This window comes from Melanerpes formicivorus, unplaced genomic scaffold, assembly GCF_026170545.1.
Source record: "Melanerpes formicivorus ecotype bairdi unplaced genomic scaffold, bMelFor1.0.p_v2 SCAF_45, whole genome shotgun sequence".
In the NCBI taxonomy this organism is placed as follows: Eukaryota; Metazoa; Chordata; class Aves; order Piciformes; family Picidae; genus Melanerpes; species Melanerpes formicivorus.
The window spans coordinates 1,180,871-1,197,447 of record NW_027142397.1 but is presented as its reverse complement, the minus strand read 5'-3'; the positions used below and the strand labels follow the sequence as shown (position 1 = coordinate 1,197,447).

The 16,577-nt window shown below is 61.0% G+C and overlaps 1 protein-coding gene across 1 annotated transcript; it reads left to right on the top strand.

Moving 5' to 3' along the window:
* SELENON (selenoprotein N) lies at positions 1–16,079 on the top strand. The gene is made up of 12 exons (XM_068159051.1): positions 1–180; positions 3,104–3,221; positions 3,981–4,111; positions 4,552–4,764; positions 6,020–6,144; positions 6,901–7,038; positions 8,522–8,603; positions 9,506–9,694; positions 10,691–10,796; positions 11,609–11,721; positions 12,343–12,444; positions 13,421–16,079. Exons 1-12 carry the CDS (start codon positions 73–75, stop codon positions 13,589–13,591), a joined length of 1,596 nt encoding a protein of 531 aa, XP_068015152.1. The 5' UTR covers positions 1–72; the 3' UTR covers positions 13,592–16,079.
* Positions 16,080–16,577: the final 498 nt, after the last annotated feature.

Sequence of the window (16,577 nt, the reverse complement as noted above, 5' to 3'; positions counted from 1 at the left end):
CGGCTCTCCCCGCCCGCCGGCCGCGGCCATGGCGGCTCCGTAGCGGCGGCGGCGGCGCCCGAGCGCAAGGCGATGGCGGAGCCCGCCGCGGCCCCCCCGCGCCTGGCCCTGGCCCTGGCCGCTCTGGCGGCCTTGGTCGCCGTGAAGTATTACCGGGACGCCGAGACGGCCCGGCAGCAGGTAACGGAGGCGGCGGGGGTCGAAAGAGGAGCACTGGGGGCAGGAGGCTGCGCGGAGGCTGCGCTGCCCCTGTGAGGGGAGCGGAAAATGGCGGCCGGGAAAGGGCGGGAAGCGGCTGGGGGCCGGGGGGGATGGCTGCCCGGGGGGGATGGCTGCCCGGGGGGAGGTGGGCATGAGTGCGGCTGAGGGGAGCGCCGGGCTGGCCATGGGCGGGCTGAGGGGGGCAGGACAGCGGCCAGCAGGGCAGAGGTGGCTGCTGAAGGGACCACCACAGGTCCGTGGTCGTCAGGGTTGAGGGAGCCGAGAGGCTGAGGAGGCTGCTGCCGGGCTGAGGGGAGCAGCACAGGACGGTGGCTACTGAGGCTGAGGTGCCAGGCTAAGGGCATTGATGGCCATCAGGATTGAGGTGGCCACAGGGGCTGAGGTGGCTGCTGCGGGGCTGAGGAGAGCACCAGCTGGCCCCTGCCAGGCTAAGAGACTCTCCAGGCGCCGATGCCCCTTGGGGTGAGGGTGGTCACAGAGGTTGGGGTGGCTGCTGCGGGGCTGAGGAGAGCACCAGCTGGCCCCTGCCAGGCTAAGAGACTCTCCAGGCGCCGATGCCCCTTGGGGTGAGGGTGGTCACAGAGGTTGGGGTGGCTGCTGCGGGGCTGAGGAGAGCACCAGCTGGCCCCTGCCAGGCTAAGACTCTCCAGGCGCCGATGCCCCTTGGGGTGAGGGTGGTCACAGAGGTTGGGGTGGCTGCTGCGGGGCTGAGGGGTTGATTTCTCCTCCACCTCAGCTTGTGCCTCGCCTGCTGCCATGGAAATGTTTCTTTGGCCAAGCAGCCCACAGGCAGGTGGGAGAAGAAGACTTTGTGCAAACCACAGCCCTCCTGCTCTGGCTGACAAAGCTCCATCTCCCTCCCCTGGCACAGGCAGGGAAGCTTCATTGCTTTCAAGCCCAGCTTAGAAAGGAAAAAGAAAAGAGCCCCCAGGCCCTGGAGAGCTTTCTCGCAGGTGCTGTCAGCAGAAGGCCAAGCCCTGACATCTCTCTCCCCTTCCAAACACCATTTCTGTCATCCCCTTCTCGGGGTGCAGCAGCCCTGCTGCCTGCTCTGGAGCAGTCTCTGTTCCCCTGCTGCTGGGGCCTTGCCTCCAGCAGGTCCTTGTGGTGCTGGTGTGGCTGAGGCTGTGTGGAGGAGCTCACAGGCTGCTGCTGCTGGGCCTGGAGCGTGGGGATGGCTGTGTCCAAGGGGAGCCATCTGTCCTCGGGGCTGTGCAGAGCTGCTGTGCTGTCCCAGGGCTGCCTGCAGCCTGCGGAGGAGGCTGACTGAACAGCTCTGGGGAGGGCAGCACGGGCAGGAGCAGGCAGCAGGTTGCCCCAGAGAGCAGCTGGACACTGGAATCATCTCCTAGGGGCAGCAGGGGGTTGCCCTGCGTCGGTCAGCTTGAAGAAGCAGGGTGCTGGGCCAGCTCCTTTCAACGCCACCATCACCTGGACAGGCTGGAGCTGGTCCTTGGGGTCCCTCTGCCCTGGTACTCTGGCATTCCTGAATCCCTTGTTTTTAAGCTCCTGCACACCCTTGGCTCAGCCATCTCCACATCCAGGCCTCTGGTTTGTATTCCAGGAGGGGTTTATTTCTGTCTCAGTCCTGGAACTGCCCTGGAAGGCTCTCAAGTGCTTTTGTTGCTGCAGCTGTTGGGAGCAGAGCCTTGCAGGCTGCATCAGTGCTGCTCCAGGCTGGCAGGCAACAGATGGCAGATAAAGTGGTTGAGGAGCTGAGGGGATGGGGATGGTGCTGCAGGCAAGGAGAACAGACAGGCTCCAGCAGCAGGATGCAGAGTGCTTAGCCTTGGCTCCAGGCTGTAAGGGGGGTGGCAGAAGAAGCCACCCCAAGTGCTGGGTCACAGGCTGCCTGGCAGGGCACTGCCTTGTCTGCCTTGCTCTGTGTCTCCTGCTCCCTCACATCAACGTGGAGCTCTCTTCTGCTGCCTGCAAGTTGTCCCTTTCCCTGCAGTGCTGAGTGGGACTAGGAGCACCTAGAGGCTTTCTGGGGCTGCTCCAGGGGAGGTGTTTTCCACTGGCTCATCCATGTGTGGGCTCTGCAGATGGAGGAGCACAACCTGCAGCACAGGAGTTTAAAATCCTTCGCCTGGAGGGTGGCAGAGCCCTGGGGCAGGCTGCCCAGGGAGGTTGTGGAGTCCTCTTCTCTGGAGGCAATCCAAACCCACCTAGCTGTGTTGCTGTGTGATTTACCCTAGGTGCATCTGCTGCAGCAGCAGGGTTGGACTGGATGATCTTCAGGGGTCCCTTCCAGCCTCCTGTTATTCTGTGGAGCTGGGGCAGAGGGTGGCTGGGCTCTTGCAGAAGCTCCAGGGCTGCCCAGAGCAGGGCCAAATGAGTAGGCAGCTGGGAGCCAGGGGCTGAAATGCTCCATCCAGCCCTGAGGGTGGAGGCTTGGAGAGGAATCTGAGCATGGGTGGGGGTGGAGCTGCTTTCTGCAGCTGCTTCCCACAGGCTCAGTCGATTTGCTTTGTGGTTTTGTGCTGGGGACAGTCAGGGATTTACCTGCCTCTGTGCCCTGGGCTTCAGGGAATGGCAGAAAGGACCTCCAGGTTCCCTGCATCTCCACAGGCTCAGGGAGCAGCTGCCTGGAAGGAGCAGTTGGAAGTTTTCTGACACAAGGCTTCTGGGGCCAGACTCTGAGCAAATGATTCAGCTGGAATTACTCAGGCAGCTGGAGCTGGGATGTGCTCAGCCAACAGTTCCTGGACACCCAGCCCCATTGTAAACAGCAGAGAGTGCTGCCAAGGGTTGTCCAGCCCTGGCTCTGCTGCTCTGTGGGTGTGCTGCAGGGCATGCAGAGCAGCCCCCAGCCTCAGAGGGGCTGCAGGGCCTTGCTGCAGGGGGGTGCAGTCTCACTCACCTCTTCCTCCCAAACCAGGAGCTGGCAATGAAGTCCCTGGGCAGTGAAGGGCTGTTCCTGTTCTCTTCTCTGGACACAGACAATGATCTCTACCTCAGCCCAGAAGAGTTCAAGCCCATAGCTGAGAAGCTGACAGGTGGGTTTCTGGCTGCCCCCCGGTGGGATGGATGCTGGGGGTCTTTGCAGGAGCACTGCAGCAGGCTGGGCAGGGAGGTGGTGTTTGGGGTCTTGGTTACATGAAGGGAGGCTGTGGAGCTTTGTGTGCTTTAGAAGAGGCTTAAGCCCTGGGCATGGCTTTCACAGAGGGTTTGGATGAGGTGGAGGATCCCATTGCTGGCCTAGCAGAGGACAGGAGTGACTTTGTGGAGAGCTTAAAGGGGATTTGGGATGGGTGAATGCAACAAATAGAGCTCAGCCCAGGCTGGGCCAAAGCTATTAGTGGCTGGCAGGGCTTCATTCATACCCTCACAGCCTCTCAGACAGCAACTGTGAGAGCTCATGCTTGGAGCCCAGCAGCCTGTGGCCAATGTCCCCTGGTGGTGCCAGCAGGCAGAGTGGGTTGGTAATGTAGAGGAGAGCTTAAAGTGCTGCCAAAACACAGCCAGGTTTTGCTTGGGCTGCATTAAATGGGCTAAAGCCTGTGGCCTGATCCCTGCTGGGTGAAATGAGACTCCTCAGCTGAGCTGGGCAGGCTGGGAGAGCTGTCCCCTCCAAGGAGGACTCCCCTTTAATTCATGCAGCCAGAGCTGCTCCCTGGGTGGGTCTGAGCTGGTAGGGACAGCTGGGAAGCTCCCAGGGCTCCTGGATTTGCCAGGATGAATGTGTAAGCACTTCCCAATGGCTTGAAAAGGGAAGGAGGGGAAAGTGCTGCTGCAATTCCTGTCCCTTTGCCTAGGGGTTGCTCCCATCCCCGAGGCTGAGGAGGAGGAGCTGCCTGATCCCAGCGGGGAGACCTTGTCTGTGGTGGCTAAATTCCAGCCCTTGGTCATGGAAACGATGACCAAGAGCAAGGATGGCTTCCTGGGGGTAAGTATCCTGCAGGGGGTGTGGGGCCAGAGATCCTGCTGGAGAGAAGTGCTGTGGGCTGGCAGCAGTGCTGGGGGGAGGGGGGGTGGTCTTGTTGAGCCCCTGGGATCTGCTTGGAGAGCAAAGTCCCTGCTCTGGGCAGCATTTCAGCATTTGCAGTGCACTCAGCAGTGCTGTGCCCCACTTAGCTCTCCCTTCCTGGGGAGCAAGGAGCAGGCTTTGGAGATGGCTCTCCTGGAGCCAGGCCTGAGGGCAGTGCTGCTGTGTGCTCTCTTCCCCCTCTCCCACCCCCTGCTCCCTCACTGTCAGCTGACAGAGCTGTTTGGTGGGGTAGGAAGAATTGAAACCATGATTTCCCCTCAGCCCCCTTGTCCAGAGCCTGCTCCAGCCCAGCTCTGCTGCAGCCCAGGCTGAGCTCTGGTGGTGTCTTCTCTTCACAGATTTCCCACGTTGCTCTCTCTGGGCTGAGGAATTGGACAGCCCCAGCAGTGCCTCTGAGTGTGTTGCTTGCCAGGCAGTTCAAAGCCTTCCTTCCTCCAAAGAACAAAGTGGCTCTGGGGGATCCCTGGTGGATAATTCCCAGTGAGCTGAACATCTTCACTGGCTACCTTCCCAACAACAGATTCTACCCTCCTCCTCCCAAGGGCAAAGAGGTGAGAGGTGAAGCTTCACTTCTGTGTGCCTGAGGGGCAGCTGTGGCCATGTTCTGCCTTGCTGAGCTGAAGGAGTCCCTGGAGGGGATGTGGCTGTTGCATTATTGTCTCCCTGAGCTCCCTGAGGGAGCCAAAAAGGCTGCAGTGCACAGCCAGGAGCACCACCTCCTCCTCTGGAGGGGAACCTGGGGGCAGGCAAAAGCTCTCTCAGGGCCACAGGAGGCTGAGTGGAGTAACCTCAGCTTGGCTTCACTGAACTGCTTGGGGTTTTGCAGAGGGTCACTCAGAGAGCCACATGTGGAGTGTTGCATCCAGTTGTGGGCTCCCCACTTCCAGAGAGACAGGGAGCTGCTGGAGAGAGTCCAGTGGAGGCTGCAAAGGTGCTGAGGGGCCTGGAGCAGCTCTGTGAGCTGAGGCAGGCTGAGAGCCCTGGAAGAGCAGCCCCAGGGGGGAGCTGAGCAGTGCTCAGCAAGAGCTGAAGGTTGGGGGGCAAGAGGCTGGGGCCAGGCTCTGCTCAGTGGTGCCCAGGGACAGGGCAAGGGGCAGAAACTGGAACCCAGGAGGTTCCAACTGAGCAGGAGAAAATTCCTTGGTGTGAGGGTGCTGGAGGCTGCCCAGGGGTTGTGGAGTCTCCTCCTCTGGAGACATCCAACCCCCCCGGGCACTGTGCCCCTGGGCAGGCTGCTGTGGGAGCCCTGCTGGAGCAGGGGCTTGGGCTGGGTGATCTGCAGAGATCCCTTCCAGCCTCCACCATGCTGGGGCTCTGTGGAAGCACTGCCATGGGTGGCAGAGCTGGCAGCCAGGGTGAGTGCTGTGCTGCCAGGGGCAGCTCTGTCTGCACACAGTCTGTTGCAGCAGCCTGGCTGTGGCCCTGCCCCGGGCTGCTGGGGCAGGTCTCAGCCAGCACACAGCTGCTGGGCCTTGGCAGCCTGCTGCCTGTATTGATCCCATAGCCACTCTCTCAGAGTCTGAAGCAGTGTTGGTGGAGGCAGCCTCCCAGATCAGCTTACTGTGCTCAGATGTTCACCCAGCTGGGCTGGTGGAAGCCTGCAGAGAGTGGGAGCAGCGCAGCAGGCCTGGGAGGTGACTGTTGTGGGAGGCAGCCTCTTGCTTCATCCCCTTGCTCTGGGACTAGGCAGGTCCTGAGCCAAGGCTGAAGCCTTCTGCCTTGCAGCTGTGGTGGGAGGGTGCTGTGGAGCTGCAGCTGCCCCGGGGGGGGCAGGGGTTGGCCCTGCTGCTCACTCTTCTTCCCCAGGTCCTGATCCACAAGCTCCTGAGCATGTTCCACCCGCGGCCCTTCGTCAAGACTCGCTTTGCTCCCCAGGGAGCTGTGGCCTGCATCCAAGCCATCAGCACCTTCTACTACACCATAGCCTTCAGGTGAGGCCCTGGGGGCACTTGGGTCTTAGTTCCATATTTCAGGGGAGTGGAGAAGGCCTCTGGGAGCCGTGGCAGAGGGGGTGGGGGTGGCATGGCGTGTGCGGTCGTGTTCCTGAGCAAGGTCAGATGGGCCCTGGCTGGAGGGAGGTGAAGCACTTGGAGGAAGAGGATGGCTCACAGCCAGCCCCTGCCTGTGTGTGGCACTTTGCTGGTGCCCAAAGACCCCTCATAATCCCAGTGTCCCTGAGGCCCTGCTGAGGCAGGGGCTGTTGCCCAGCTGCAGCAGAGCAGCCCTTCTCCATCACCCTTCCTTTGGAGCTGTCCCTGGCTGCAAGGGGAGAGGCTGCTTAGCAAGGAATGAGTCAGATGGTGGCCGGGGGGGAAGTGTTCTCTTGTTCTGCTGAGGGTGTTACACACAGCTTTTGTTTGCCTGACCCAGCTGGAGGGGAGGCTGAAGGGGTCTTGGCCTGTTCCAGTGTTCAGGAATTGCTGATGCAACTCATCCTGCTTGGCTGGACACCTGCTGCCCAGTTCCAACAGGCATGGCTGCTGGAGATGGGTCTGACCCCGGGGATCTGCTCCAGTCTTTTCCTCTCTTCATTGTGCTTTCTGAAAGGCTTTTGGAGCTGAACCCCTGTCCCAGTTTGCCTTTCTAATTTCTGGTGCCTGGAGATAACTTCTCCCTGCTGTCATCTGCAGTGCCTGAGCCATTCTCTCCTCCTGGCACTGCAGCTGATGGCTCCTTTCTCCTTTCAGGATCCATGCTGAGTTCCAGCTGAATGAGCCACCAGACTTCCCCTTCTGGTTCTCCCCAGGCCAGTTCACAGGGCACATTGTCCTCTCCAAGGACTCAGCCCACGTCCGGGAGTTCAGGCTCTTTGTCCCCAACAGCAGGTACAGCCCAGAGCCTCTGGGGTGCTGTGCAGGAGTGGGGCTGTGTGTGCAGGGAGGCTGCTGGCAGCTCTGCCCCTTGCTCTGGGTGGGCAGCTCCCACAGCCAGCTCTGGGCAGGCTGCTTCTGCTCTTTGCTTACCTGCTGTCCCCACACATCCTTCCCTGCCAGCAGTTGCCGTGGGCACCCTGTCCTCCCTTCTCTGGCTACAGCTGCTCCCCAGGCTGCTTCTGTTGCCCTTCTCAGGAGCAGCTGTGTTGATGGACAGCTCTGGGGAGCATCTGGCTCAGAAGAGGCAGGGAAGGTCAAAGGGCAGGGGGGGGGACAGGGGAGAAGCAGGGCAGAGGTTGCTGGGGGCATGGAGCATGGGCTGGGGATCGTTGTCCTTGCACAGCCTGGCCTGCCCCTGGCACCTGCTGCAGCCCCATGGCCAAGCCTCAGCTGTGCTGTGCCAGACCACTTCAGGGAGAGGGGCCTGCAAGGGAGACACAGAGGGATGGGAAACTGAAGCTGTCCTGATACTGCCACAAGCACTGCTCCCCTTGCCCTGTCCCAGCAGGCCCTGGCTGTGGCAGGGACTCCCACAGATGCCAGAGACCTGCTGCAGGCTGCAGAAGGCTGCTGGGCTGTGTGTGATGGAGGAGTTCCTGCTTTTCAGCCAAGGCCCTGGAAAATCTGAGTGAATTGAGCTCTGCAGAGCTGGCAGATGCACCCTCACTACTCACTGAAGATCCCAGACCCATTTCAGGGTCTGATTCACTCCCCAGCAGCTGTCACTTGGTAGCTGGAGGATGGGGAGAGACAGGCAGGGTGTGGAGAGCAGCCCCTGGCAAGCCCCAGTGCCTGGCTCTGGGCACTGGAGCTCAGCACAGCCTGGTGCTCTGTGTCTGCACAGCTGCTCACTAGCTCTTTCCTGCTCTCTGGCAAGCAGCTGGGAGCCTTGCAGAGGCAGAGAGCTTCAAATCTCTTTGCCCATGATGGCTGGAGTGAAAATTCTATTCTAACATTACCCTGGTGACTTAATCCCTGTGGCTCTGTCAGCACATTTGCTCCAGCGAGCAGACACTTCAGCCCTGCCAGCAGCTCCTTAGGAGAGCCTCTGGCTTCCAAAAAGCACTTCCCAAAGTCCAGCAGCATCAGGATGTGCAGGTTAAGTGCTGGGAAGGAAGTGGGGGAGGGCAAAGGAACCTCTCCCTTCCCTGCTCTGACAGGTCTCAGGTGTGGGGGCCTGTGTCACAGCATGGCAGGGGCTGGCAGGGACCTTGGAAGGTCTTCAACTCCAACCCCAGCGTCCGGAGCGCTGGGTGGGTTCCTGGGCCCTGCCCCGGGGTTGCTGGTCTTGTGCAGGGAACACTCTGATCCCTGAGGAGCCAGAGGCTCTGGGCCTCAGTGCTTGAGCCTGCAGTGGGTGTGGTGGTGGGTCTGGGGCTTGCCCTGCCCAGCTGTGGGCTGGGGTGGCTGTGAGCAGGGGGGGTTCTGCTTACAGGTCTCTGAACGTTGACATGGAGTGGCTGTACGGAGCGAGCGAGAGCAGCAACATGGAAGTGGACATCGGTTACCTGCCCCAGGTCTGTGCTCCCTGCCCGTGCTCTGTGTGCATGCAGCATCCCAGCAGGGAGGGACTGCAGCTGCTGTGGCCCTGGGCTGTGTCACCTCAGCTGGCCCTGCTCTTCAGAGCGTTCTCTGAAATGCTTCAGTGCAGCACAAGCTGCTGCTCTGTTCCGGCCCCTGCCGCAGCCTGGCTCCCTCTCGCCACTGCTTGTGCTGCTCTGGTTCTCCCCTCTCTGGGGGCTGAATCCTGAGCTCCTGGAGCCCTGTGACTCTTCCCATTTGTTGAGAAGATGAGGAGCTGAAGCCAGGCTGTGAGCCCAGGGGGTGTGCAAGCTACAGGGTGTCTGAGTTTAGCAACTCTGGGAGGTTATTCCTCTCTTCTGTGGTAATCCCAGCTCCTGGGGTAGGAAACACGAGTCGGGATTTTGACTGCCTGAACGGAACAGTCTCCCTGTCTCCTGAACTAGATTCACCTCTCCCTAATTGCTGAAAGTCAGCAAAAGAGACTTAGGAAATCATTTCCGACGTGGCCGAGCTGCGAGTCCCGGGGAGCTCCTGAGCAGCTGCTGCGCCCTCTGGTGGCTAACCGGGGGCAGTGCCAGGGCTCTGCCGGTGGCGCCAGCGAGCGCTTCCAGCTGGTCCAGCAGGTCCCAGCGGTTTTAAGAGTCTGGTGTCCCACAGCCAGAAACCTCCACTGGGAAGGTGGAAGCATGGAGGTCTCACGCATTCCCAGTGCAGCAAGCCCAGTCAGACAGCACCGAGGGAAATGGAGCTGCTTTCCTGCTGTCCCCCAGCAAAACCCATCTGCAGCTGCTGAAGGGCAGCTCCAGGAGGCCAGAGCTGAAGCTGTGTCTCAGTGTGCAAGAAATAGAGAGGAGTGGGATGCCTGCAGTGTCCAACTGAGCCTCTTCTCCTGCAGATGGAGCTGGAGTCAACAGGACCTTCCATCCCCTCTGTGATCCATGATGAAAATGGGAACGTGATTGACAGCAGGGACCCCTCGGGGGAGCCCATCCACTTTGTGTTCGAGGAGATAGCCTGGCAGCAGCAGATCCCCTGGGAGGAGGCAGCCCAGAAGCTGGAAGTGGCCATGTATCCATTCAAGAAGGTGAGGAGGGGGCTGGGCACATTCCTCTGGGGCAGGTCATCTGCACTGGCACAGGCCTGGAGCCCCAGCAGCACCCAGCAGCCTGGTCAGAGCAGTGCGAGGGGCTCCGGCTCGGCCTGCGGCTCCCAGGCGCTGCCTGCACGGCTCAGTGGGCTGCCAGTGTGCAGGTGAGGGAGTGCAGCACCTCTGAAAGGCCCTTTGGGTGACGCAGGCAGGAGCAAAGCCTGGGTGTCAGCAGTGCCATGCTTGTGCCACAGCTGCAGCCCCATCCTCCCCTCCTTCCTCTTAGCAGCAGCTGCCAAGGCGGCGCTGGAGCGGCGCAGGGATCGGTGCTGCTTGCAGAGCTTTCCTCTGGCCTTGCTCTGCAGCCTTCAGCTGCCTTTGGACCAAGCTTTCCTTATCAGCAGCAAACACACAGCCTGCCTTGTGCCTCTGCACCCTGCAGGGAGACACAGATTTATAGCACTGGGTGACCCAAACTCTCTAACACACCAGCAGCCCGTGGAGCAGATGGCTGCTGCCTGTCACTGCTTGCTTGGCTGAGGGGACATGTTTCAATAGCTGCCTCCTTGTGCCTGGGCTTACAAATGTCCCTTGGAGCTGCCAAGATGTTAATACAAGTTCCCTTCCTTGGAGTGGTTGGAGCAGCCTCTCTGCAGGCTTCCTCTCGGGCAGTTTGGAAGCCGTTTCAGTGAGGTTGGTAATAAATGTCCCCAGGCCAGATGTCCCAGGCTGGCTGAGGTGTGTTTGCAGCCAGATGCTCTCTGCAGTGTGTGAAGATAAGGCTCTGCAGGTGCTGCTGACAGCCCTCATGCTGGGAGGGGCTTGCTGCAATCTCACCAGGAGATGAAGTTGTCCTTGGGGATTGCACCACAGTTGTCTTTGCTCTAATCTGCAGGAGCTGCTGCACGTTAAGCTCTCTCTCTGTCACCTGTGGGATGTGGCAGGTCCTGCAGACCCTGCTCTGTGTGCCTCAAGCCATCTCTCTGTCCCCAGGTCTCCTACCTGCCCTTCACACAAGCTTTTGAGAGAGCAAAAGCAGAGAAGAAGCTGGTGCACTCCATCCTGCTGTGGGGTGCCCTGGACGACCAGTCCTGCTGAGGTGAGGACAGTCCCAGCGTGGCTGGAGGAGTGGTGAGCCTTGTGCTGGCTCCGAGAGGAGCTGGGGTCATGAGCCAGCAGTAAGTGTTGTGCTGCTTGCTCTGGCACTGAAGATGCTGAACAGAAAAGGGCAGAAAGTAAGGAATGACTGACCAGAGCTTGGAGCCTCAGCAGCAGGATCAGAGCTGGTGGAGACAAGCTCTGGGTAACTCAGGTGCCTTTGCTGAGGGAGAGGCATGGCTCTGGTTTTCCCTCTCCTCTCCCCTTCTCAGGCTGCTTGAGTAGAGGCAGCACCTGCAGGGTGAATCATAGCATGGCTTGGCTTGGCTTGGGTTGGGTTGGGTTGGGTTGGGTTGGAAGGGACCTTAAAGCTCATCCAGTTCTAACCCCACTGCCATGGGCAGGGACACCTCTCACCAGCCCAGGTTGCTCCAAGCCTCACCCACAGCCTGGCCCTAAACCCTTCCAGGGATGAGGTGTTCTTGGTGCTCTCTGCTCTTGAAAGCTCTCCAGCCCAGATGGGCTCTGCTCAGCACAAGCAACAGGAGGCATTCAGGGTGGGCCCCCAGGGCCTGATCCTTTCCCAGAGGCACCACAGCAGCCCCCAGGGCCTCCTCCTCCTTCTGTGGCCTTGGAACAGGCTGGGGCTGCTCTGGTGAGGCTTTGAGCACCCACAGGAAGCAGTAAGCTGTGGAAGCCTGCCAAGGAGGGTCAGGCTGGGGGGAGCAGAGCAGGGGCATGGTGGTGGGGGTGGCATCAAGCATGGCAGCAGTGGGTGAGGAAAGACAGCCAAGGCTCTGCCTCCTCCGGCAGGTTCGGGGCGAACTCTCCGGGAGACCGTCCTGGAAAGTTCGCCCATCCTGGCCCTGCTGAACCAGAGCTTTGTGAGCAGCTGGTCCCTGGTGAAGGAGCTGGAGGAGCTGCAGGTGAGTGCCACAGCCACACCTGGGGCTGGGGAGTGCAGAGGGGGCTCGGCAGGAGGCTGCCAGCAGGAGCAGGGAGCTCCCACCCGGGCCGGGGGGGGAGGTTCCAAGCTCTGTGTCCTTGCAGTTGCAGGAGCCAAGCAGAGAGCAATGGAGGCAGGCTGGGAGGATGGCACAGTGGCTCTCTCTGCTCTGTTGTGCCAGTGTTAAAAGCTCAACCTAATGCTTCAGTGTGAGAGAGCCCTGCCCAAGGCCATTTGTGCCATCAACAACCTGACTCCTGTAACCCAGGCAGCAGCCAAATGCTGTCTGAGCCCTGAGTCTGCCAGTTTGGGAGCTGCTCTCTGGGCCTGTGCTGGCAGCTGAGGTCATTCACAGGGCTGGAGGCTCTGGGAAGAGCTGGGATCAGGATGTTGGTGTGTCTGGGAAGTGCCATGGGATGGTTTTGTTGTTTGGGGAGGGAATGTAGAGGTGAAATGGGAGAGGGAGGCTGACTGGAAGGCAGAGGATGAGAATGTGAGCCAGTTCCTACCATGCTTTGTGGTCTGCCTCCTCCTGTGTTCAGTGTGCCTCCTGCTGGTCTGCTGGCTGCAGCAGGAGTGTTTCTTTGGGGTCCCTTTGCAGAGCAACAGGGAGAATGAGCTGTACAGCAAGCTGGCTGCCCTGCACCTGGAGAAGTACAACTTCCCTGTGGAGATGATGATCTGCCTGCCCAACGGCACCGTGGTGAGCTCAGCACCTGCAGTTGGCTCTGCCTCTCAGAGCCTGCTCTCTGCAGGGTCCTTCACAGACCCTGAAGCAAGTGTCTGCTCCCCCAGCCATGCCCTGGCTCCTCCAAGTCCCTCTTGGTGCTGTGCTCTCAGGGCTGCAGCAGCTCTGCAAAGAAATCAGACAGAGGTCTTTTGTTCAGAGACAGAACAGCAGCAGTGAGGGGGAGCAGTCAGACTTGCACCAAGTACCTGCCTGGGATTCCTCACTGTCCCTGCCTGGAGACCTTTGGGAAGCTTGCTTCATGCAGCCATTGTGCTCATGCTCAGGACAGTGCCTCCTTATCAGCACCTTCTGGCACCTTGATCTCCCCCCTGACTCCCCAGGTTTATCACAGCAGATCAGCCATTAGCACATCCCCAGGCTGCAGCTCTGCTCTGCTCCCCAGCCAGCCCCTGCCTTGCTTTGAAGGATGACAGCAGCTTGTGTGTGCCAGCAGCTGGGCACTCTGCAGCCCAGCATCCTGCCAGGGCTGAGCTACCAACATGTGCCCCACACTTGCCAGGGCTGAGCTACCAACATGTGCAGTGCCTCACTGCTGGCTCTTCAGTGGCTTCCCTCCAGAGGAGGCTGTGGGCTGCTGGGAGGCTTCAGCTCATCCTCTCATGTCCTCCTTGCCCACCTCCAGAGAGGTGTTTGGGCTCACAGCACCACCCCAGCTGCCAGGGCTGCCTTCTCCCTCCCTTCACAGCCAAGTTCTGCACCTGCCTGAGTTTTCCCAAATCACCTTCATCTTTCTCTTAACCCTGGAGAGAGGTCAGCAGTCCTGGGGGAAGAAACAGCCCCCAGAGGCTTGGGTGTCACACCTCTCTCTCTGGCTGTGCCCTGGGTGCATTGGAGATTCTCTCCCAGGCTGCTCCCTGCTGCTGGCTGGAGGCCAAGGCAGTGGCTGGGGACCTGGTCTGGCCTTTAATGTCTTCATCCTCTCTGCCAGGTTCACCACATCAATGCCAACTACTTCCTGGATATTACTTCCATGAAGCCTGAGGATGTTGAGAGTAACATCTTCAGTTTCTCCACCAACTTTGAGGACCCTTCAACTGCAACTTACCTCCAGTTCCTGAAGGAGGGACTGCAGAGAGCAAAACCATACCTGCAGAGCTAAAACCAGAGGCACCTGAGTGCCCCACAGAGATGGCCAAAGACTTCAGAGACTAAAGCAATTCTTCCTCCTCTTCCTGCCAGATGTTGAGATGCAGACAGTCCCAGGACTGGGGCCTGGCTCTGGGTGTTGGATGGAAGGCAAGTTCCAGGTGCTGCCAGTTTACACCACCTGCCCCTGCTGAGTTCAGGAGGGAAAAGGCTTCAGGCTGTGAACACTGGGGGGATATGCCAGGCTTTGCCTCCCACCCTGGTGCTTTGCCAGCTGCTGCTCAGCCCCTGTGGTGAACCTCCTGCAGCCATGCCAAGTGTCACCCAGGAGCCTCTGATCTGGGCTCCCTTGTGTGCTGGATCGTGGAGAACAGCAGCTGAACACTCAAGGACTGTGCCTGTGCCCCATGGGCTCTGGTGCAGGATCCAGCCCAGCTGGGAAGCTCCCTCCTGGTCTCTGGTGTCCTCCACAGCTGCCTCCAGGGCAGCTCTGGGCTGTGAGCTGCCTGCTGGCCTGGCTGCCAGCAGTGAGCACCGGTGGTGGCAGCCAGTGCTTAGTGGGACTGTGGCTGGGGAGGTGTAGCTGTGAGCCCAGGAGGCTGGAGCTCTGCAGAGGCCTCCCCCCAGCAGCCTGGGTGACAGAATGGCCTCACTTGCTCAGGGTCTCTGCATCTGAGGGAGGTGCTGAGGCTGAAACACAGTGCTCTGAGGAAGGGAGGCCAGGGTGCAGGTCAGAGATGCCAGCTGTGGATTCCCTCAGGCTGGGGAGGTTGGGGAACAGCCCTCAGCTCCACCAGTGTGCACTGCAGGCTGTGGGACATGGCAGTGAGCAGTGCCCCCATGCCACCAGCCCAGGGCTGCTTCCTCCTCTCTCCCAGGGTCTGCTCAGAGGTGGTGAAATGCTCAGAGCCAGCAGGGACAGAGCTTCCAGCTGGCACTGCTGAAGCTCCTCCTGGGAGCCAGGGGCCAGCACTGCCCTGAGAGCAGTGCCTGAGGCTGAGGGCTGAGCAGCTTCACTGAAGGGCTTCTGAGGAGATCTTACCAAGGAGGTAGTTGGGACAGAACAGCTCTGGCCCTCACCTAGAGCCACTCTGAGCAGTTGCTGCTCCTCTGCACCAGTGCCTGGCTACAGAGTCAGCATGGTTTGGGGAAAGAAAGGGTAAAGGAGGAGAGTTCTGAAGCTGTTTTCCTGTAGCCAGGTGAGGAGACAAAGCAGCTGCAGGGGGCTGCAGCCAGGGCTGCTGCTGCCTTTTCTGCTCCCTGAAGCACAATGTTCTTGGACCAAATCAAGTGGGGGAAAAGCCTTTGGAAGGATATTTTCCTTCCTGGGCTCCAGGAGCTGGGAAGAAGCCAGGGGTGGTGATTCCCCTGGCCCCACCCTCCCCCCAGCCCTCCTGTCTGCATCTGTGGCTGCAGCCTGAGCTTGGAGACAGCTCTGGGCTGAAGCAGCTTAGCTTCACTCATTTCCCTGGTGAGATGAAGTTCCCCTGGGACCTTTCTCAGTGTTGGCTTTATGACTATGCATTAGCTCTGCACTTGGCTCTCGCTCCAGGGGCCCTGCAGCAGTGCCAGGCTGGGACCTGGCCACACTTCCAGCTGCAGAAAGTGCCAAAGGCTCCAGGCAGCGTTCAAGACCAGCCTTGGCCCTGAGTGCAGCTCTGCTCTCGTGCCCTTGGGACACTGGGGCCTGAGCAGGAGTGCAGAGCAGCCTGAGTGCCTGCCTGCCCTGGCCCCTGGGGAGGCACAGATCTGCTCTCCTGGCTTTACAAAGCTTCCTAGGAGGGATTTTTGCTGCCCCTTCCCTGAGCCTCCCTGGGCCAGGGGCTTCAGACAGTCACTTGTGCTGGCCTGGAGAGTCCATCCCGTTTGTTTTCCTTCCCCCCTGTTCTGCAGCAGCGTGGGCAGAGGGCAGGGGCTGAGCAGGCAGGTGTCTGCCCAGAGGTTGTGCCCCGTGCTGTGCCCAGCTCAGGGCTTGCAGGGGGCAGCATCACTCCTTGGGGCCTGCAGGGGCAGGGACAGTGCCTGAGCTGCAGTCAGCCTCGGGGGGCCCTGGGAGCACCTTGGTCTTGCTCTGGTGAACTGCTGGGCCCTGGCAGCCCTGCCTGGAGCCACCCCCAGCGCTGCTGTGAGCTCGGGGTGCAGGCTGGCAGGGTCGGGGGGGCCTCACCCGTGTCCCATTCACTGCCCGGGGAGCTGTCGCTGCCCGCGGGCTGCAGCCAGGAGCCAGCCTGAGGCTTCCAGGGTCGGTGCCCAGCTCTGTGCCTCCCTCTGTGTGACCGCCAAGGTTTGACAGCTTCGCGACCCCTGGGGGGGAGGAGGTGCTGCTTTCCCCCTGGCTCTCCCGAGCTTTGTGACGCCCTGGTCCGAAAGCCGCGGGGCCAGGGCCGATGTTTGCCGGCGAGGGTCGGGGGGAGCAGCCCCGCGCGGCTCGGTGCCGGTTCCGCGGGCAGGGGGCCGGAGGGTCCCGGCTGTAGCTCACTCCTTAAAGCCATCCCACCCCCCGCGGCCTCCTGCTGTGCTTCTCTTCTCTGGGGCGGGGCTGGAACTACGGAATAGAACCACAGAGGGGTTGGGGCTAGAAGGGACCTTAAACAGCAGTCACGGCCTGCCCCCCGCCACGGGCAGGCTCACCCCCAGCCAAAGCCCCCTGCAGGCTGGCTCGGAACCCCTGCAGGCTGGCTCGGAACCGCTGCAGGCTGGCTCGGAACGCCTGCAGGCTCGGCAGCCCCGAGTGCCTCTGTGCCGGAGCCTCCCCCCCGTGGGGAACAGCTTCTCCCCAGCGCCCCAGGCCAGCTCCTGCGGGGCGAGGCCGGCGCCGCTCCTGCCGCCGCTCCCTGCCGCTGCCCCGGAGCCCCTCGGGCCCTGGGAGGCTCTCGGCTCTCCCCGCAGCTCTCTGCAGGACGGGGCGGGGGCGGCAGGGCCGGGCTGGGCTGGGGTCGCCGGTCCCCGTGGCTGCCGGTCCCCGTGGCTGCCTCCCCCGGTGCCGGTGCCCGGCGCCC